The 23,494-nt window shown below is 36.6% G+C and overlaps 2 protein-coding genes across 12 annotated transcripts in view; both read left to right on the forward strand.

Annotated features, from left to right (window-relative positions):
• mybpc1 (myosin binding protein C1) overlaps nt 1-3,358 on the forward strand; it is a 40,964-nt gene extending 37,606 nt beyond the window's left edge. For 10 of the 11 annotated variants that reach the window (XM_028450200.1, XM_028450201.1, XM_028450204.1 and 7 more), the window contains 2 exons: nt 145-331; nt 3,122-3,354. In XM_028450200.1, the coding sequence (XP_028306001.1) occupies nt 145-331; nt 3,122-3,219 (285 nt within the window). In that variant the 3' untranslated portion in view covers nt 3,220-3,354. Of the gene's footprint in view, nt 1-144; nt 332-1,675; nt 1,715-3,121 lie in introns of all 11 variants that reach the window. The other variant, XM_028450203.1, reaches the window with a different exon arrangement.
• Nucleotides 3,359-5,581: 2,223 nt separating this feature from the next.
• On the forward strand, nt 5,582-21,935 carry chpt1 (choline phosphotransferase 1). The gene is made up of 8 exons (XM_028450212.1): nt 5,582-5,993; nt 13,363-13,510; nt 13,612-13,753; nt 16,420-16,504; nt 16,936-17,067; nt 17,782-17,940; nt 19,125-19,250; nt 20,495-21,935. Exons 1-8 carry the CDS (start codon nt 5,754-5,756, stop codon nt 20,609-20,611), a joined length of 1,149 nt encoding a protein of 382 aa, XP_028306013.1. The 5' UTR covers nt 5,582-5,753; the 3' UTR covers nt 20,612-21,935.
• Nucleotides 21,936-23,494: the final 1,559 nt, after the last annotated feature.

Genomic DNA, 23,494 nt, shown 5'->3' on the forward strand with positions numbered 1-23,494 from the left:
AAAGTACCTAGTTACTTTTAAACACAAGTAATCAGTAAAGTAACTGGATTATTTCCTTGGAGGAGTAATCACTAATTACTAACTAAGTAACTTGACCAACACTGGTAGTAAGTAATTATTGGGACTTTTGATACATCTCTACAGCCCAAAGTGATCTGGATGAAGAACAAGATCACCATTCTGGACGACCCACGCTACCGCATGTTTAGCAACCAGGGAGTGTGTACACTGGAGATCAGGAAGCCCAGTCCTTACGACGGAGGCATGTACACCTGCAAGGCCATCAACGACCTGGGGGAGGCCCAAGTGGACTGCAAGCTAGAGGTCAAAGGTCAGTGAGGACATGGAGGCGACGTCTGTGTGTCTCCCTGGGTACCTGTGTCTGGTTTCCCAGACTTCACACCATGCGTTAACATGGTGGATTAAAACCCTCTAATGTAAATAAAGAAGGAGGCTTTGGGAAACCAACAGTACCCGGGTACCATGTTGTTTAAACTGTGTGTCACTGTTCGGTAAAGGAACGATGGGGCAGAGGACATGTAAGTATCTGGATCAGGTTGCACCGGCTTTTCAAACGGTCTTCACAAAATGAGTATTTCTAATGTGTGGGTGCACTTCAAATCAAAGTTGGATCATCAACGTTTTGCATGACAGACCAAACGAAATGGACGAGTGTCTTAGTTTATTATATTTAATCGATAATCCTATCTTTTTAAACTCATCTTGTCTTTTAGTTTATCTAAGCTATCTTATCTTATTTTGATTTATTTAATCTTATCTTGTCTTAGCATTTTTTGTTTAGTTTATTTGAACTTATTGAATTTTACCTCGTCTTATCTTGTCTTATTAAATCTTGTCATGTCTTATATTGTCTTATTATCCTAGCTTATTTTAGCTGTAAATCTTATTGCAATTAAATCAATTTTGTCTTGGTTTTTTCACATGTTTTATTTAATCTTGTTCTATCTTGCTTAATGTATTTTACCTTATCTAATGTATCTTATTTCAGTTTATCTTTGTGTATTTTATTTTAATTTAATTAATCTTGCCTTATCGTGTACTTTCTTATCTCAGTATCTCCTATTTATTGATTCAATCTTGTCCTATCTTAGCGTATCTGAGCGTATGTTAGTTTAATTTATTTAATTTACCTTATCTTAGCCTATTTTAGTCGTCTGTATTTTTTCATGTTATTTAATCTTGTCTTAATCTTGCCCTATGTTGTGTTATTTCATCTTATCTTATTTTTATTATCTAATATCATCTTATCCGGTCTTGTTTTGTCCTTTTATTCTATTTTATCTTATTTTAACTTATTTAATCATAAATGTTGTGGTTGATGGTGTGATTTTATTTGATGAATTAAAGCCATTGAAAGTCTGGTGCAACTATTCCCTGACCATCATCTTCCACAGATATTCAAATAATCCGTTCATGTTGAACCCTTTGTGTTACCGCACATCTGTCATCCCACTCATCGTCACCACCCACCACACACCCCCTCCAGCACACAGTCTGTCACCACCAGTCACACCTCATGGGACGCCCAGTGTCTCTGCTACAGTTAAACAGTTAACTCCATGTAAATGAGTTCAGTAATGGCTCCACCTGTGCAACATATAACCACATCCACCTAAACGTTTGTTTAACCCCTCTTCTCTTCTCTCTCCCTCAGTCCAATCTCAAGAATTGTGAATGTATGTTCTCACATAAGGTAAGCTTTCATATGGTTATGGCATATGAAGCTTATGTCATTCATTACACATCTTTCAGCCAAGCTTGTGTAAAGCTCGCTTCACTCGCTCAATCAATCAATCGCGCCGAGTGAAGCGAGATTTGATCGCGAAGACTGAGATTTGTCGCGTTTGCATGAAAGCTTAATTACGTGGAGGCCGCTGGCTGACTTTGACGACCCAGTTTGATGTGATTGTTGATTATTTTGTGATTCTTGTCTCATGTGTAACTTAAGCCACAGATAAGGTAAGTCGGCTACACAGTTTGGCACATTTTTCTAACAGTTTTTCTTAATGCACAAGGTTTTCTATCCATGTGGTTTTTGCAGCTGCCTGATGTGTGGACTGTGCATCCAAAGACAAAAGCACTGGTTCTCCTGCAGAGTTTCTGCTTGTTGCTGCAGCTTTTTGCATTTTTTTATATATATATATAAATATATACATATGTATATCCAGCTGCAAACTCAGCTCCTTGCCAGTTCCACAATATACACGAGAATGTGAGGGCACCAGTGTGACTTCTTCATGTCTTCCTAATTCATCTACTTACTAGTTTTTCCTCCAACATGCTGTGTTAGGTTTTCAGGTGTGCTGCTATTGTAATTAATAATGCAATTGTTTTTCTATGGATCATTGTCAGTAAATTCAACATTTAGGAGGCTTTAATTACAGCGGGGGCCACAGAAATTAGTCATTGTCTGATACAGTATGAGGGCCACATTATCAACATTCACGTCAGCATTTAGAATAATGACCAATCTGAGTGAGTTTTTTGTGTCTATGTAGTCATTTTGTGTGTTTTTTTGGAGTAATTTTGTGTAGTTGTCATTACCTAAGCCAAGGAGGTAATATTTGCATTTCTATATTTTTTTGTTTATTTGTTTTTTAGCAGTATTATGTCAAAAGTACATAATGGATGTTGACCAAATTTTAATCAAACATAGTAATCATATCTTGTTTTTGTTTTTGACTGATCTTTATGAACTTTGACTCAATTATGTCAGGTTGATTCCTCAATTACCCCACCAAGTTTCATCTGGATCGGATCCAGGTTGCGCATTTCATCAAGATTTTTCCAAAAAATGACAGTGCTCATACATTTGGACATCTGTATGGTTATTAATGGGGACTTAACAAAAAGAGTAATTATTGTAACTAATACATTATTATTACTGTGGTAAATGCACCATTAGTGTGTATTGTGGAACTGGACCCATTCGTGACTCCTTTCGTTAGCTGGCCTTGTCTGTTCTGGTATTGAAAGCTGTTTGCCTCCCAGTGTTGAGATGTTAGCTTCGCTCTGCTCAACGTGTTCATCTTTACTCACTCTTCTTGTGTCTCTGACCCTCCTGACAAGCCTTTTAAAGCTGTTTCTCCCTGACCTCCAGGCGGTTTCACCTTCTACGAGCTCATGCAGCGCGGAGTGCCGCTACACCTCATTGATAAGTACATGAACGAGACGAAGATCGTGGAGCAGGAGAAGTGAAACCAATAAAAAAAAAAAAAAGACACTGACATTGCAAATATCTGCCAAACACACTCGTGACCCTCTTCTATCACTCGCTGACATCGGCGGAAGCGGAGAGTGTGTGTGCTGATCTGCAGTGTGTTATGTTGTGTGGAGGTTTGGAGCTAGCTAGCATAGCAAAACAAACACCAGTTCATCGTCTTTGTCACCCTGAAATGTTTGACACGATCAGCGCAGACGCATGTTTTATGGGGCTCCGATTGTTAGGTTGCGCATGCTAAAATAAACAGCAACTTTTTGCAACATTTAGCAACAAACCACGTTTTGAAAACGTATGTGAATTTTTTTATGTTACTTTTGACCAGATTTACAGCAATATTTGTGATATTTTTTCTCATAAAAATATGTAAAGGTTAAATCTAAATCTTTCATTTAAATATAAGTGTTAAATCTAAATGTCATAGGTGAAACAAAATATTTAGCTAATATGCACATTCACCGGAAGTACCAAAATAAAAGCTCAAAATTTTAGATTTAACAATAAGCATTTAGATATAATATTTAGATTTAGATTCAATATTTAACATTTAGATTTAGAACTGACTGACATTATATTTTTACAAAAAAAAGTATCACAAATTTCACAAATATTGCTGTAAATCTGGTGAAAAGTAAAAAAAAAAAAATTCACATACTTTTTTTAAACATGGGTTGTTGCTAAATGGTGCAAAAAGTTGCTGTTTATTTTAGCATGCGCAACTTTACATTCGACGCCCCATAGTGTTTTGGCTCAAGCTTTATTGAATAGTGTGTGAAGCAAGTATACATATCACACAGGAGTTATATTTCCCATGTTTAAAAGGTTGATTAAGACAGAAATGTGTTGTTAAAGGTGAGAGAAGAGAAACAAAGAGTGGAAAATCCATTGACATGTGAGGAACGTTGGTGAAAATGAATGTGTTGAGCCCTCTGATTTGCATCACAGTGATATACGTTCATTACAAGTCTGTGTGTTAATCTGTTTCAAAATAAATACACTTACATTCATCCTGTATTCTGCATGACAGGCTTTAGGATTCTGATTCTTAAAGCATTGGGGTTCGTTTGGGGCTAATTCATGTGTGTATGCTTAGAAATGTGTAATTATGATCTGAGGACAAGATTAAAACACATATGGAAAATCTCAGCTTTGTATTGTCTTTTATTTTTACTTAATTATGTCATATTTGTAGACCAAAGTCTTCTGGAAATAACAATGCATCATGTGAACAACTCTAAACATGTCACGTTGGGTTGTAGCAGGTGATGGTTGACCTAAGTACAGGAGTAACGTTCAAGTTATAAGTCAAGTTAAAAGATAATCAAAAATCCCAAAGATTTATGAACAAAATTTCAAACTAAAGTCCAACAAAGTACTGCTTAAAGATAATCAAACTAACCAAAACCCAGAGGATTCCAAAATGAACAAGTCATTGACTGACTGGGAGGTAAAGACCCAAGTTAATGCACCAACAAACCAACGGTGTCCCACCACTCCCTAAATAGTGAGAGAAGGTAGTCAGGAGATAAGGTACACCTGGGTGGAGACAGGAGTAAGGCCTATCTGCCTCTCTAACACAATTTCAATAAGAGATGTTACGCTGTCACAAAAAGAAATGTTTGTATTTTCATGCGTGCCAAGACGATTTCTGCATTATTTTCCTGCTGCGAGAAACAACTTTAAAATTCATGTATTTCAGTTGGAAGTTAACTCGTGTAATTACATCTTATTAGAACAGGATTTGGTTTATGGTGATACATCACCACTGACATACATTGGTTTGCAGCACGAAAAAGAACACAATTCTAAAGTCATAACTATGAGATACTAAGTCATACAGATGAGATATTAAATCACAATGATGAGAATCTAAGTCATACAAATGAGATGCTAAGTCATAATTATGAGATACATATGAGATACTAAGTCACAATTATGAGATAAGATAGTGTCTCATAATTATGAGTATCTCATTACTATGATGTAGTATCTCATTATGATGTAGATTATTTTTTTATACAGTTTTACAATTATTATTTTACTTTCCCTAGTCTTTTTTTTAACTGGTGAAAATGGGCTAACACGTGTTTCTGACCTGCTTCAATTACAGAAATTAGCTGTAAAGCTTTATTTATGGTGCAAAACATCTTTATTTTTTCTAGTTTTACAACATTTGTACATGTTTCCTGTTGTAAATAAGTACACTGCAGTGGAAATAGGGGATATATGTAGACATATTAATATTTATCTTGTAGTTTTACTGATTGTTTATTGTTATCGCTTTTATTTATTTGATAAAGTTTCAGGAAAACACCGTCACGTTCTAACTTCCGGTCCCCGGGCAGAAAACAGAGCAACCGTCACTTTGGTTCCGCTGTGAGGAAATGGCCTCCTCGGCTTGTCCTGCTATAAATGTCCGGTAACCAGCTGCTGCTTCTTCTTTGGAGTCACCGTGTAGCTGTCCGACACTTTGTGGGAGTTTTTAAACGCGGTCCTGGGTGATAAAAGCACCATGACCCACTGGCTGCTGCCGGAGCCGCTGTCGACCGCTCAGCTGAAGCGGCTGGAGGAACATAAATACAGCGCCTCGGGTCGTTCCCTGTTCGAGCCTCCGTGTCAGCTTTACTGGAACTGGCTGGTCCAGAAGATCCCGACATGGGTCGCTCCGAACACACTGACCATCGTGGGACTGATAGTCAACGTGTTGTCAACCGTTATACTGGTTTATTATTGTCCAAAAGCCACGGAGGAGGTGAGTGACGGCGACCTTGGCTCAAGTATCCACCCGGAGTAGTGTCGCTATGGCGAACCCGCCGAACTCCGTTTAAAAATAGCTGAAAATTAGGTTTCACTGCAATTTAAAGCCCTACATAAATCAGAGCTCAAAGTTAAATACAAGATCTAAATCATTGCAGTGTATTTTTTTAATTATGTTTGTTTACTCGACAGAACTTAGCTTATTAAATGTACTTCCTTGACTTCAAACCTGCCTGTTATTCACTCCAGTGCCTTAAACCGGATATTTAATATTGTGGAATATTTATCATCACCATTGTTTACATTCTATTCATAGTATTCTCTTGTTTTTCTAACTTTTCCTACAATTTTAGACCGATTTTTAAAAATTTCAACCATTCTTTTAGAGTTTTCTTGAAACATTTCTGTAACTTTCTGAGTAGATTTTTCTACTGTTAACTTCTGCGTACTTACTGTTTCAATCTGCCTTTTTTTGGGCTATATTTTCATTGTAATTTTTGCTTTTTACCTTGTTTTTTTTTTTTGCAAACGTTTTTGTTATTCCAACTTTTCTGGACACTTTTTTTTTCATTTTGTGAAATGTGTGCATAGTTATTATAAACATGCGTCTGCTAATCAAATGGCATTTCAACATACATTGTTATCCTTTATTTCACAATAACATTTGCTATAAAATGTTTTCATCGTGCTTCATGGGATCGTCAAACCTAGTTTTTTTTAAAATTATTCTTATTTGATAAGTATTGACTGGTAACTGTGTAACGATTCACTCAACTCCCGATACGATTCGATTCACGATACGATTCTCTCACGATTTATTTTACAAAATGGGACTGTAGACAAATGACTGAAAAATATTCCTTTAGAGAAAATATTCCCTAGAAAATACTGTACTATTTTCCTTTTATTTTTAATTGTCAAAAGAATCCTTTGATAAACTATTCAAAGCAATGCAATTTAACTAAAAATAAATCTTGAATGAAATAAATAAAGGAATAATACAAATGAAGAAGCCTATTAATTTAAATTCTGGTTCTATAATAAACAATGCGAAACTGCATAATAGTTCTTTTTCTTTTTAAAAGTGCAACTGAAAATTTATTTTGTGCCTTAACAATTGGACTTTAAAAAAAAAAACAAAAAACTGTCATTGCACTGTATTTACGTCAGATATTTGTTTGGACCAGCAGAGGGCGCTGGTAACCCAGTGGTCGGTTGCCATGCAGAGATTCTGTGCAGTGAAGAAGAGATGCTATGCTAGCAGACAGAGCTAATAAAAAAACGTGACTTTTAAAGATATTCACGTAATATTACAGATATTCTTTTGGTGCTAAAGGGGTAATGAATCATTTATTAACATGTTTAAGAGTAGATGGCGGCCAGAAAGAAAGTATTAGCAGATTCCGCCCGCCGCCTCAGCATTTGGACAAGAGAAGGATAAATATATATAGCGCCCTCTGCTGTTTAAAAAAAGTACTGCGATTCAATTGTCAGAAAATCGATATCAACCGTGATACCTATGAATCGATTTTTAACTGCCTTACGATTAATCGTTACATCCCTACCACTAACCCTTTTATTTTAGCCCTAACCCAGGAAATACCCTAAAATGTTTATTTATTTATTTATTTTTTGTATATGTAATTTTAAAGGTGGAATTTGCCGTGTTAAATATGTTAAAATGAAAAAAATATATATGACAAAAGAGGTATCTGAACCCACTTTAGTGGAAAAAAAGGATCGTTGAGTGTGGAGCTTTAGACCACTCGGCCATCCTGGCACGGTGAAAACACACAGGCACATTATGCTTATGTAGAAAAGGTCCGAATAATGCAGAAAACGTACACAGTCCCTGATACGTTTCCATATCAATATCATTTTCTAAATTCACTGGTGTCAAAAGTTCCAGATCCTGTAGCTGTCTATATGAATAGGCCTCCAGCTGTGTGCTGGTTCATCTTGTTACACATACTCGTATATTTGTTTAGCCGTTTCTGCAGTTTTCCGGTGGAATTGTTTTCCTGCCGCTCTTCACTGTAGAGTTAATCTAATTGAAACACACACAGATAAAGATTGTACAAGCTGGAGGTTTAAAACACATTTTCAGATACTGTGGCTTATCATCGTGTTAATTTTGACAATAAATTGTAATTTAGTTTTAGTCATCTGATTTGTTTCAATTTTAGTCTTAATTTTAGTCGACTAAAATACCAAGCAATAGGAAACAACCTGAACCTATTGTAATTTTTGTGTGGATATATAAAACACAAATTTAACTTTATTTCAACACAACTGTGTCTTTACTTTAATACAAAAGCAGTACTGAATAACACAGACTGTCAGGCTTGAAATGGTATCTTTTTCCCATAATAATGCAAACAAAAATGTGCAAAAAGTATTAATTTCCAACTCAATTTATACAAAACAAATAGTGCAAATATCAAAGATCATAAATTCAAAAAACAAACAGAAAATTAGGTAAAAACCAAAATAAATCAGAATTAACTCAAAACATACATTTCTAATTCTTTTTAAATATCAGGGTTTCAACTTTTTAAATAGATCCCTTAATGGCTGGAGGCAAAAACAGGAAACACCACTGGCTAAATTATAGACATATATGAACACTAGATGATGCAAGCGGGATTTGCCAGCGTAGCTCAATGGCAGCCATCTTACCTCAGACAACTGACGTTCTGATGCGCTCTCCCGTAACTAGTAGTTAAGGGTATTGAAACAAAAAACTCTTGACTCGATGAAATAATGATGGATTTACAAACAGTTTGCCTTATTACAAACCTTATTATACGTAGGTATGACATAGGATGCGTGTACATGTTGAAATTGCCGCTTGTCGTTTGAAAATTGGTTGAAAATTAAGCAAGTTAGGGTGTCTGAGGTAAGATGGCCGCTACGTTGCTACGTCGCTCCCCATTGTTTAACAGTGCAGGTAAGTCATCTAGTCTTTATATATATATATCTATAGTAATTTGTCTCCAGGCTAAGCCCCGCCCACCAAAATACATTACAATGTTTACAAACAAAGGGTCTATTGTACACGAACCGCAGTAAAATAGGCTGACCAGATGTAGACGCATTTCACGCATGCGTTGAAAGGATTTGCTCTGTGAAAAGATTAGGTCGTGACGGGTTGAGCCAATGAGAGCCAAACAGGAAAAAACATCGTATTCCCTGCGCAAAGCAGTATAAAAAGAAACATGGTGACCGATACAGACAAGATCATCGCAGCTGCGCTCTGCTCTGTTTTAAAACACCTGGATATATTGTTGAAACCACAACAAGAAGAGGCTTGGTGGTCGGAGAGTCCGATGGCGCACTATGGCAGCCTCGCTTCTGTCAGTCTGCCCCAGGGCAGCTGTGGCTACAACAGTAGTTTGCCATCACTAAGTGTGGATTGAAAGAATAATGCCTTATTTCTGTAAAGGGTCTTTGAGTGTCTATGATAAAGCGCTATATAAAATTGATGCATTATTATTATTATTGTACTGTACTACATGCTGTTTTTGGCTGCCAGCTTCGTTTATGGAAAAAAAAAATTGTCGTCAGATTCGCTCATTGTTGATTGGTTACTCTGTTCGTGTTTGTCCCGCCCTGTTCAGCCACCCTGATTTTCGTCAGTCTATTTGTCTCGCACATTTATTCTCAATCAAGGACTACTTTTTTAGTTTTTGTTTCTTTTTCGTCTGCAAAAATATATTAGTGACGAAAATATTTAGTCAACAAAATTAACACTGCTTATCATCCACTGGCTTTAGAGTGTCGATATCCTGAATGTGGATATATGATCAGCCACGATGTGACCTTTGACCAAGTGAACCTAAGCCTGAGAGTCCAGTGAGCGACTGCTGCTAATCAGATTGAAACCTTTGTCCAATCAGAGGCCTGTAGTGCACAGTGACACTGACGGTGTGTTTTATAATTAAACGACTCAGGCTTTGCTGTAGTTTTCTTCTACTTCTGTTGACTCACACAGTTACAGCTACAGAATACAGCAGCAGCTCACATGGTGGACGCCCAGGACTTGGCCTGGAGCGACCCTCCCCCCACCCCCACCCCCCGAGATAAACTCAACAAGCAGACTCTGTCCTCAGCTGGCCATGAGGCGTTCAGGGCCACAGCCGCAGTAGGAAACACACTACATCTGTGTGTCTGCATCACACGCTGTAGCTACTTTTCACACATGGTTCTTAAATGGGATGTGGAACGCTCCAGGAATCCTGCAGGAGAAAGTACACAACAACGTTGTGCACTAATTTATAATTTAAACATCTGTCCCACTACCACTGCACAGAGAATCTGCTCAGTCACAAACCTAGATTTTGACTTTGTATTCATTAATTCCACGGGCCAAATTAAAGTTTGAAGCTAGGGCTGGGTGATATGGACCAAAACTCCTATCTCAATATTTTTTCTCAAAATAGCAAAATACGATATGAATCTCAATATTTTTAACTCGGTCTTAAGAGAAAGACAATTCTTTCCTGGGTTGAATTTGCTGATGAAAAATGCCACACAGGCTCATTTATTAAAAAAGAGCTGCACAATATCTGCCACTTTGACTTTATCTCCTATAAGGGACGGAACGTGTGAGTGAGTTCTGTAGTGTGGCTTGGTTAGATGAAGGTCTGGGTTAGGATGTACTCAATAATCTAAGTGTGCTTTACATGTTGTTTTGTGGAGTAACAAGCAGCAACTCCTAAAACGAGTATTTTAATACAAAATAAGCTATGAAATATCTATCTCAGAAATATGGAAAAATTCTAAGACACTTTGACTGTACTCTATTACTAATATACTTGTATGATGTGATTTCTTCTGTGTGATTGTTTAAATAGAAACAAGTAAAAAAAATGGATATCTCGATATAGGCGATATTGTCATTTTCTATATCGCCAAAATAGATACCTTGATATATATTGAATCACGTAATATTGCCCAGCCCTATTTGACACTACAGTGAAATTCATTGGTTACCTTTCCCAAAGAAAGCTGATAACTAATAGCTAATAGCCGATCAATCCCAGATGCAGTTACGGTATTAAAAATGTGTCTTTTAAACGTAGTCATTAACAAAAAAATCACCATATTATGTTATCACGCATTTACACTCAGTTTTTCAGCGTAAATCGGTGGGCAAAGAGTCAGGGAATTTCCAGTCTTGCGCAAAAAGTTGCTCTGAAATCTTGTGATATGACTGACATACTGTACCTCCTGATGAGGAAATTTTTCTACGCCAGATTACACCGTCACCTACATGTTTTGGGACGATATCACGCATTTCTACAATATTTTTCATGGTAAAACTGAAGATGCGCCAGCTCAGATATTTTTATACTGCATCTTATTTTACTAGATTTATATTTGAGAAAGTGAAAGTATATAATAAAGTTGTTTGAGATTGTGTGTGGTGTTAAAACATTTTAAAATGCATTTTTAATCAGTATTTTTTAATATCAGTATTATCAATTAGTAGACATGTCAGACCCCACATGGGGTCACAAGCCCAAGGTTGAAAAACACCGATTTGGCATGTTTGTCATGTTTTTAGGAAGTTTAAAAGCCAATAATGACGTCCAATTAGGGAAAGCCAATGATAGCGGTAAACTGAAGTGTAAAATCGGAGCCTCAATGACTGCAGCAGGAGAAACGTTGTTCAGAAAAGAATTGAGTTAAAAGTAGTTTATTTTTATTCTTGTGAACGTGCACGTCTTCCGTTTATTGGTAATACATAAAACACAATTGATGTTGTAAACATGACTCATAAGTGGTGGGCTCTTAGCTATATTTGGCTCAATTATAAAATAAAAAATAAATGAGCTTTGTAATTTTGATTAGTGCATGTTTTTGACGCCAGATGTTTTTGAAAAGCAGTTTCCTTGGTGGTGTTTATCTGTATAGCCTGACGTTGCACAAAGCTTGGGTAAAAAACAAAACAAAAAAGACATTATCTGAAAAGGAAACGTCAACTTTGAGCAAAGGAGGTGGAGTTACAAAAAATGTGTCCTTCACCCACAACAGTCCTGTGTTCACTCTTTCATTTCATGTCCTGACTACATCTATGACTTTAGGTGTGACAAAGACGTGTAGAAAGTACTAGTTTAGTACTCATTTAGCGCTAGTTTAGCACGTTTCAATCTCTGATACCTTTACTGTAAAGATATGTGCTATCTTCATCTTTCACCAACACGTGTCTGTAATCGCTGACGTGTGTGTGTGTGTGCTGTGACACTTTAGAGAGAAGGACTGAGAATAAAGAGCTGCAAAGCAAACATCCGTGTCAGGGGTGTATATTGCAAGGCATCTGGCGATACGATTCGTATCCCGATACATAGGATACGATACGATATACTGCATCTCGATATTAAAGTATAAGGCGATTATTGCTTTTTATATATATATATATATATGACTTATCAACTAATCTGTAAATGTGTACACCTCCATGGGAACATTATGTATGAAATATATTTTATTGGCATATTTTACACTCAGAACATTGGCTTTAACATGCCATGTGCCAACAACTTAAAATAAAAAAATAACATACAATCTGCCTGTGGCTTTTAAACCAACTTTGCCTTTAGTGCAACCCTATTGAGGTTTATGCCTAGAACAACAAATAAATGCAGAAAGTTAGTACCGGTACTTTCTTTCCGCCAAGCCTTGGATCAGGCAGTGCTGAAGTTTTAAATAAAAAAAATAATGAAGTGAGAAAAAACACAAGCTGGTCTTTGACCAGCTGGGCAAAAAAAATATTTTTAAATGAAAAAAAATCGACATGGATGCATTTTGAATGAAATTTTTTCAACACCTCTAATCCGTGTAGATGTTGAGCTTATTTTCAGGAGGTGAAACCTCTTCAACATTAGCAAAAAGACTTTAAAAACGTCCTGAACAATAACTTTATCTTATGTCAGTTAGCTAGCTAGCTTAGCTTCCATTATTATTATCAGTGGAGCTATGATAGCAAAGCTCTCAGCCTTGATAACTGTTATTTTGTCTAAATGCTCAGAGCGTATTTAAACAAAGCACTTTAGACTAACTGTAGATACTAAACTTCTACATGCAGCTACCACTTTAAAGGACGTTGAAAAACGCTGATTAAAAACCTTTACAGACCTTAGATTATTTTTTTTCTGCAAAAGTTAGGCTAGTTATTGGGCAAAAAGTATAAAATGAATGGGTCAGTGTGATAGAACCCCTCTCTGTGGTTAATCTATGTATAAAACCTGAAGTTCTACGTTAAACTTACGTTAAAAATGGTTTGTATAATAAAATTCTTTGCAGTAGTTACGGTTGTTTCAGTTGTTTTTTGTGACGCTTTTCCTCTCCGTCTCCTTCAGGCTCCGTCATGGGCATTCATCACGTCGGCCCTCGGCCTCTTCGTCTACCAATCACTGGACGCCATCGATGGGAAGCAGGCCAGACGGACCAATAGCAGCTCTCCCCTGGGCGAGCTCTTTGATCACGGCTGTGACGCCGTCTCCACAGGTGTTTTTTTTTTTTTTTTAAACCACAGAATTTTTTTCTGACGTCGTCGTCTGCTTAGATCAGACGCTCACGTTGTCGCCTCTCCTCTGGCTGTCTTTCAGTCTTTGTTGCCGTGGGAACGTGCATTTCCTGTGGAATAGGGCGTCACCCGGACTGGAACTTCTTCTGTGGTTTCATTGGGATGTTCATGTTCTTCTGCGCTCACTGGCAGACCTACGTGTCGGGAACGCTGCGCTTTGGCCTGTAAGCCACGCTCTTATTAACCTCACAGCTGTGAATACACACAATGAGTGTTCACCTACACACTGTTACACAATTTACACAAAGTGCAAACATGTCTGATTTAAAGCAGTGAAAAACCAACTGTCCATGAATTTATTTTACGTTTTTATTCCATATTTTCTGGCATACATCCCAGCGTTGTAGAGATGGATGATATAAACAAAAATCATATATATATATATATATATTAAAAAAATAGAATAAAGTCATCCATAAAGCTCAATTATAAAGCAAAAGTACATACTTTCTGTACTTTAGTAAAAGTTCAAGTTCTGGTGTTAAAATGTTGATAAAAGTTATTCATATTCAATGTATTAAAGGAAAAATTAAACATTAACTTAAGTAGGGCTATTAATCGATTAAAAAAAATTTACTAATTGCACAATTTTCTGTAGTTATTGCATCTAATCATATTTTTCTACTTCAGACTGAAGCTTGTAATTGTTATTAATTTATTGGAAAATCATGGGATTAATGTATAGTTAATACAAAGAAAGTATATTTAAATTCTTAATTCTTTCTTTCAGCTGTGAATGAGCTCAGTTTCCAAGTTTAGCAACAAAAAAAACTAATAAAATGTTTCTTATATCCACTTAATAATAATAATAATAATAATAATAATAAATTAATTTTATATAGTGGTTTTTTGGGGACTCAAAGTGGCTTTACAGAATACAGGAAATAAATAAATAAAAATAACAATTAAAAAAAAAAAGTAAAAGAAAGGTTAAGGAAGCAAGTTTATAATGAAACCCAGACCTATATATCAAAGTGCAGGCTCACCAATTTAAGAATAAAAATTTCAAGAAAAGATGTTTTAAACTTGTTACATGAACAAAGGTTCAATAAATTTACTGTCACCTGATCTTTGCCCTTGAGTAGCTCACTCCTGTAGTGTAGTCTTGGTTCAATTCGACTTTGCAAAATGCGTCGTCGGGAAACGTTTTAAAGTGGAACTTATTCTGTGTCTCATCGTGGCTGTGGTTCAGCTGCTCTATGTTCTGGATTTGGGTCAAGGGTCACCGGAAGTAACCAAAACTTCCCTGTCATTTTGCAATTTCTACTTCATTTTGTTTAAAATAAATAATAACAAAATAAAATAAAATAAAAACAACAATATTGTCATTTCTAATTCAGGAAGTAAATTCCAATCTATCATAATCTGTTTTACGTGATCAGATCCCATACATATTTCTGCCTGTTTTTATCTGTTCTTCCTTGTCTGTGTTTCTGTCTCTCACTACCGTCATGTCACCTGGCTGCTGCGTTGCCACATACACAGTTGAAACTGTCAAAAAATGCACCAAAATGGCTCAGAAACGTCCATCTTAGAACACAATAAAAACCACACAACTCAGCTTCTCCATCTATTAACCCGCACTTTTCTCTACGTGTTTTGTTACTTTTCTTTCTTCCTTTTTCGTCCTCTGTAAAGTTAAAGAATCTAACGAGACCAAAAAAAAGTATACAAAGTATTTGTCCTAATTTCCTTGTTTCAAATTCATCTCAGTTTCATCTTGATTGCTCAGAATTCAAATCTATTTCAAAGTGACTTACTTTGAATTATGAATTTTATGTTATGCAGCTTAAATGTCACATTTGTGAATCAGATCTGTCATATGTTAATAACGAGTTTGAATGAACTACGGCCGGACCTGCGGAACATCTCCACGCCAAATAGCCCGATCTGTTCACGAATAACAGAGGCGTAGTGATTTTAACGTAGTGAGTGGCGTTTAGAGTCCGGTAGCCCGGTCTAATAAAAACCCCCTCCATTCTGAGTTATTAACGTGCACGTCATCAGCTTGATGAGGTCACAAATACACCTACAATAAACACGTATGCATTGACATTTTGCAACTTCCTTATGATGGCTTTATTAATAATAAATGCATTTTTTAAATTTAGTTTTGACCGTCAAGCCTTGGATCAGGCGGTGCTGGAGTTTTAAAGCAAAATAAATAATGAAGTGAGAAAGTTCAGGTATTTGTGTAAAAAAAAAAGTAGCTTTTTTTTCCTCACCAAAATAAAACATAGTACAATCACCTCTGAAAAACTTACTTAAGTACAGTATTTGAGTATTTTTAATGTGATACTTCCTAGGGGTGGGAACTTCTGGGTATGATACGCGATACAAAGCTCACGATACCGATTATCTCACGATATGACGAGACTGCGATTATCGATATATTGGTCAGAAATCAATCTACGATAATCTATGACATAAGAAAAAAATAAATAAACATTTTTTTAATTGAAAAAGTGTCCTATGAACAGTGACTATTTTAGTGCAACATTTCAACATACCAATGTAAACAAATAAGTATCTCCAATAGTGCTTTATGTAAACAAAATAGGATCTTTCTTACCAGTGACATCATTATAGTGGAATATTCCAGTAATTATATTGGTTTCTTCAACAAACGGTGACAATTTCTGTGAAGATCTACCTGCACATTTTAGTGAAAAAGCAGAAAAGGTTTTGAAAAAAAATAGATAATCTATCATGCGAAAAAATATCACGATATCACCGTATCGAGATATCGTCACACTCCTAATACTTCCTATTGGAGGCGTTCCTGTCCCTTTAAATGACCTCTAATGTTCCTCTGTCTGTTTCTGCTCAGGGTGGACGTCACTGAGGTGCAGTTCGCCATCATCACCATGTATCTGATGTCTGCGTTTGGAGGCGTGAGCCTGTGGCAGAGCACGGTAACCGCCACCCCCCGTCCCCCCGCCTACATGCACAGCGTGTATACACACACACACACACACAGGGACATTTCCATCCCAGCCTACAGTCGCAGCAGAGTGTTGTTTTTTCCTCTGAAAATGTAGCTTTTAGTCGTTTTAAATTTGTGTTTCACTTTCACTCTGTGCTGCCTTTGGAGGCTTGACTTAACGTCACATGGGAAGGGAGAAGGTAAATATGAGTAGCTAACGCCATGGCAACGGGTCATCTTTATTGGACATGATCCGGCTCAACAAAGCTGATGATGTCGCTCGCCTTTTTGTTTACTCGTTTTGTGTTGACTTTTGTTGCTTTCCCTCCCATCACGCTCGGCATGCTGCAGCTTCCTCTACCTCCACCTTCATCCTCCTCTTCCTCCACCCCTAACGTCACCCTTCACATGTTTCCGTAGTTACCCGTGGTCGGCGTGCCGCTCTACATCTTCCCCATCATTGGCATCGTGGGCGGAGCCTTGTACTCCTGCTACAACTACTTCTACGTCATCCTGAACGGAGGTGTGGGAAAGAACGGCTCCACTGTGGCTGTGAGTGTCACTATGATGAAGTTCAGTTTAAATAATTACAATTATGACGTAATTTGGAAATTACGTTGCTGTTGTAATCATAATTAAATTGTAATTGAGTTCAGATAATTGACTTTGTAATTGTAATTTGCATGGAAAATCTATAAAAACTGTCAATTACAATTTAATTAACTGCAAAACTGGTGAACAATATTAGTTCTATTGCTTACACGTACATATTTAACAATTATTAACCATGTTTCTTATCAACTTTCCCTGTCACCTCTCTTAAGGATCATTTGACCATTTAAAGTAAAAAAAAAAAAATGAAATCAAGGGCTATACAGAAGCTCAGATGCCCACACAAAAATATTAAAACCTATGTTTTCACAGATAAGTTAGACAAACAATGTAAGAGAGATGAAAAACTAATTGAATGATAAATAATGTTTTAATTTATTTTTCAGATTATTTAAAACATCAGCTGTAAAGGTTATCATAAGAGATGCTAACAGGAAGCTAACACAAGACGAAGGCTAAGTTTTATGGGTTTTTTTATTTCAGACTAAGTCATTTTGATTATTTGAATTTGACTTTTGTAATTGAGAACATAATTGTAATTGACTTTCAGGGGAACAATATTAATTGTAATTGAAGAAAATGCTGGTGACCGTAATCATAATTGAGTTATAATTAATTGTAATTGAAACATTGCTGACTCATGTTTCTCCTCAGGACACCAGTGTGCTCGGCCCTGGCCTCCACATCGGCCTCATCCTCACGCTGGCCTTCATCATCTTCAAAAAGTCCTCCAGTGGCTTGTTCCAGCACCATCCATGTTTGTACCTGCTGGCGTTCGGCTTGGTCACCGCTAAGATCTCCAACAAGCTGGTGGTACGTCTACTCATGATCACACGGCTGATTATTAGTTATTAATAGACTCGGCTCCTATTTTTACAAACAAGCTCAACTGAAAGACTTGTATTTAATGAGAGGAGATTTAGAAGCTTTACATGCAATAAAAACCACAGGAATTGGTTCAAAGTTGCAAATAAGAATGCTCAAAAACAGACAGAAAAAGTGGTAAAAAAAAAGGCTTCAAGGTGTCAATATTTATTTATCTGATTAATATCCACTGTTATCCAGGAAGTTTATTCTTATTTCCATAGTATATAGTCAACTTCAATATTGAAAGTGACCAGAAAAAGTGGTGAAATTGGATTTAAAAAAACACAGAAAAGTTGCAAATTAGAGTGACCAAAAACGGACAGAAAAAGCGGTGACAAGGGTTTAAAGTGTAAATATTGGCTTAAAAGTGGCAGAAATGGGTGATGGGTGTTGGGGTAAGGTGATTTAAAAAGTAGGAAGAACTAGTTTAAAAATAATGGGGATGAGAAATTGTGAAAGTGGTTAAATTGGCAAAAAATAAGCATGAAATATGGTGAAAAGGTTAAAAGTGACAATAATGGGTCAACATACTGTATGTGACATTAGGTGGAAAAGTGGTGGAATGTGTTTATAAGTGCTGAAAATGTGTTAAGTGGAAAAAATGTGCAGAAAATTCATTGAAATTTGATAGAGAAGTGGCAGAAATGTGAGTAATGTAGCAAAATGCATTAAAAGGAGAAAAAATATGGCAAGAAAAAGTGATGAAAATAGGTTAAAATATGGCTAGTTTGGTGTATTTGCAGACAAAAGGTAAAAATAAACAAAAATGGGCTGAAATTGTTCTGAAAATATTCTTAGTTTGTTGAAGGCATCTGGCGACCCCTCCCACATGTGTATAATTTGAAACTTAGAAAGAAAAAATATAAAAAACTGAAAAATCCGAGCATTTTTTTCCCTAAATTCTATTTTTAGAATAAAATAAAGGGATATTTTGTGTTAAATCACTACAAACTGCTGCTTTGTTACACAATTACACCTACTGTGTTCAGACTAAATATTAGGAAATGTGCCCAATTTATGCAAATTAATGAGTATTTATTCCACTGGTTCCAGCTGATGCAGTGACATCATGACGCAAAGCTCCGCCTCCTGAAACGTTAACAGGTTTTTGGTGCGTTCCTCTCCTACAGGTCGCACACATGACTAAGAGTGAGCTCCACCTGGCAGACACGGCCTTCATCGGGCCAGGCCTCCTCTTCCTCAACCAGTACTTCAACAGCTTCATCAACGAGCACGTGGTCCTCTGGATCGCCATGGTGAGCACAACGCCAGGACAAGAAATACATTCAGCTACTCCATATGTGTGGTTCACCGTGCTCTGAGACGTTCCATTAGCTGCTGGTTTAAAGTAGAGAAGAAGAAGGTGTTGCTGTCAGTCTTCAGGTTCAAAGTGCAGCTCTGTTTTAACCCTGAGGAGATAAAGTATCGTCTTTATCTCATCTTTCCTCTCAACCTTTAACCTCCACACAGCAGAACCACATCAGAGCTGAACATTAGAAGGTTCAACCATAGATAGGAACACGTTTACATTACAATCACGTGACACAAATATTCTGTCCAACTGCATTTGAGTAAAACAAGGGTTTAAATACATAAAACGTAAGTATTCAGTATTTCACTGTGTGAAACCTAAAGAGAAATATAATCTCACTAAATGCTCCATATTCTCCATAACACGAGTGGCCTGTTTGTATTTCATTTTTATTCTCATAAAATATCGAAATATTACGACTTTATTCTCAAAATATGGCCGCCATAATCTCGAAATATTAAGACTTTCATCTCATAAAATTACAAATTTATTCTAGAAATATTAAGACTAATATCAAAATGTTACGATTTTAATCTCCAAATATTAACACTTTATCTCATGAAATTACAATTTTATTAAGATAAGACTTCATTCTCGTTAAATGACAATTTTATTCTCGAAATATCATGACTTTAATCTCGAAAAATTACGACTACTGTATATTCTCAAAATTATTAGGATACAACTTCATTCTTGTAAAATTATGACTTTATTTTCAAAATATTGCAGCTATAATCTCAAAATATTAAGACTTATCTTAAAATATTACAACTTTAATCTCATAAAATTACAATTTATTCTAGAAATATTAAAACTTGAATCTCCAAATATTATCACTTTATTCTCATAAAATTACAATTTTATTGAGATGCAACTTCATTATCGTAAAATTATGACTTTATCCTCGAAATAATACCACTTTAATATAAGAAAATGAAAGTGAGCACTTATACACTAAATTATGACATACAGTATTTGGTTTCTTTCAATGCATTTAAACCATTTTTAAACTAAAAAAATAACTACTAAAAATCGTATTTTATTTTTTTTAAATCTGAACAACTAAACTGAGAAATGGTATCCGATCCATAAAACAAACACATGATGAAAAAGTAATTTTGTTTTTTTTCATACTTTGAATACTATTAATTGACGTAAAATACCAAAGATGTGCCCGTCCTCCTTCAGGTCCTCTCCCTGCTGGACCTGGCTCGTTACTGCACAGGTGTGTGCCTCCAGATCTCCTCCCACCTCCACATCCGTGTGTTCAGCATCACGCCGCCAGGCCAAGCCCACCGCGACTGACGACTTGCCCGGCGGGAGGAGGGGGCGGGGCTAGACGGCGATCTTGCCCCGCTCCTGAAAGCAGACGACCAGACCCCCCCCACCCTGAGCCACAGCGGCCTCCACGACGTCACCACCTCGCAATAAAGACGGGGAAAGAAAACAACCAATCACAGACGGACGCACGTCCAGTGGAAACGTCCATCTTTATTTTTCAAACACCAAATTAAAGGTATTTGACGGCTTGTGCAAACAATGATGAGACTTTAGGGAGCAGCAAAACGTCCAAAAGCTTTGTGAAAACCAAAGAAAATGAAAAATAAAACATATTTAAACGTCATGCAATAATAATTTCATTTTCTCTCTAACTAAGAAAAATAAGGTTTTAAGATAAAATGTGTTTTTGAGCATATTTAGTGCGATTTATTATTTGCATGTTCTCCCTCTCTTGCACAGTGATTTGATTCTTTAAACCTTAAATCCATCTTCATGGAAACCCCTCTCCTTATTCCTGGAGCTGCTACTTCCTCATTGTTGAAGCGACTCTGTGTGATTAAAAGATGATCTAAAAATGAAGAATAAAGGCTTTATTTATGGGTTTAAAAGGAAACGCTGTTTTTTTTTTACATGATTATTTTATCTACAGTAGCGCCTCCAGGAATTAGAGGAACCTGGTTAAAAATTAAGAGAACGAAAAGTTGGTTTTCGTTGTTTGCCCAAGCCGATCAAAACAGTTTTTAGGTATAAAAAAAAAAAGGAATGTTATTTTATGCTAGATTTTTTTTTTGTCTTTTTTTTAAAAATGATTGACAAATGAGGGTTTAAAATGATATCTATTCGGTGAAATGATCTCTTTGACGTCTAATGTTAACCAATGTGGGTTCGTGGGCTGTGGAGTGGACAGAACTGCTTTCTACATCTTCTCCCTGAAGGGCTAAAAACCTAAAGGTGCATGATTGTACAGAATTGAACTAAAGAAGCCTTAAAGCGTTTTTTTTGTTTTGTTTGTTATTACTGTTGTGACTATTTAAAGCTGCTTTGACCACATTTCCTTTACTTTGATCACAGCGGTGGAACAAAGACGACGGCACATAATCCGTAACTGGGCTTTTAAAGCATTTGTCGGTAAAACCAAAAAAAAAAAAAGGTACTGGTGATTTTATTTTGAAGGTGATCTCATGCTTGTTTCCTTCCTCGTGTCCCATTAGAGACGTGAGGTTCTGGTTTACTAAAGGACTTTTGGAGCTATGCATCAAAATGTACGAGCTGGACTTCAGACAGCGTTGCAGTGAAATAATTTCTACAAACTGGAAACAATTGTAATAAAGAAAATATTTTTCATTCACTTTGCTGTCGACGTTATTTTTTATTGCATAACGGTTATACAACGTTCATTTATCTTACGAAAAAGTGTGACCTGGACAAATTAGAAATAGCAACTACTTTAAATCTAGTTAATGATAATTAAATGCCTGGCTATTTTGTATTTATAATACAATGACAAACAACCAAAAACTCATTTTAGAAAAAATTTTAAAAAATCTTGATCAAAATATGGTCACGATCCAAAAATGGTCGGGAACTAAACCATGAAATAATTTTTTTTTTCTCTACTGAAAACGTAGTGTTTGATTAAAACGTCAAGAGTTGGACAAAAAAATAATAAAGTATTTCAATGTGGTGTAATGTAAGAGTTGCTGCCCTCTATAGGTTGAAACCCGACTATTTGTCTGATTTTTTGCTATTGGCTAACCCTAACCCTGGTGACTTATTACGTCACTGTTAGCTCCGCCTTTTTTTTTTATAAAAAAAAGCACCTGTGGACTATAATATGTTGTGAGTAGGTTGGATTGAGTGAATTGTAAATAGAAAGGTGTATTGAGTAGCTAGATAGCATAGCATAGATTGTTCTTTGTAGATTTTATAGTATAGACTGGGCGTATCTTAACTGCTCCTGGAGCCACGCCCATTATCACGGCATTTTTTTTTTTATTTCAGCCTATAGATGCACATCAGCCAAATCCTCAGAATTTAATCTTTAAATATTTCAACTTTCTGTATTTAATATTTAATGTTACCTGAGAGCTGAAAAAAAAAGAATATATATATATATATATATATATATCCACTACTTGGCTACCCCGTCAAGCAATAAACACTTGTCCCGGAAGTGTCCAAGCTTTTGTAAGTCCTCATATTCTCCATTGTGTAGACACCAGGGTTGTTAATGAGGTACTCGTAAATAACAGGTCATTGGACATCTAGCCATGTTGTTGGGTCGTTTTTCCATGAACCTTGAGGTGTTTCTTATGATTCCAAACCAACCAGATGTAACTATCCTTTATATCGGTGCTTGGCCTTTGGCTCTAATCTGCTGAAATATTCGTACAACAATGAGTAAAAACTTCATGTCCACGGTAAATAGCGGTTGTCAGGCAAATATAAACCCCTCTTAAAATGGCGGAGGGCGTTGCTAAGGCAAATGTCCCGGATGATGATGTCACCGCGAAAAGGTGTATAGCAGAAAGTCAACTGTTACGTAGCATTGATTTATCCCAGAGTAAGTGTGAACGCAGACACATTGTTACATTTGAGTTGTAGCTACACTTACCTCGTCCTCTGAAGAAGCAAACACCTTCTTCCTCACGCTGAAAGCAAACGTCCTCGTCTTCTACCGATCCTCACTGGCTGCCGGACATTAAAATAGCGGTCCGCCGAGCTCCGCTCCGTTCCTCGCAGCGACACTTCCGTCTCCCAGCCGCCGTGTTCTGCTCGCTCCACTGACGGATACGATCTCCACCTCGGTCCGCTGAGACCCAGTCTCCCAATACGAGCCACCGACTGTTTGAGAGCATGTTTCTGACTTGATGTAGAAGCTAAATCTACTACTATTGACGGGTTATT

The sequence above is a fragment of the Gouania willdenowi genome, chromosome 6, assembly GCF_900634775.1.
Source record: "Gouania willdenowi chromosome 6, fGouWil2.1, whole genome shotgun sequence".
NCBI lineage: Eukaryota > Metazoa > Chordata > Actinopteri > Blenniiformes > Gobiesocidae > Gouania > Gouania willdenowi.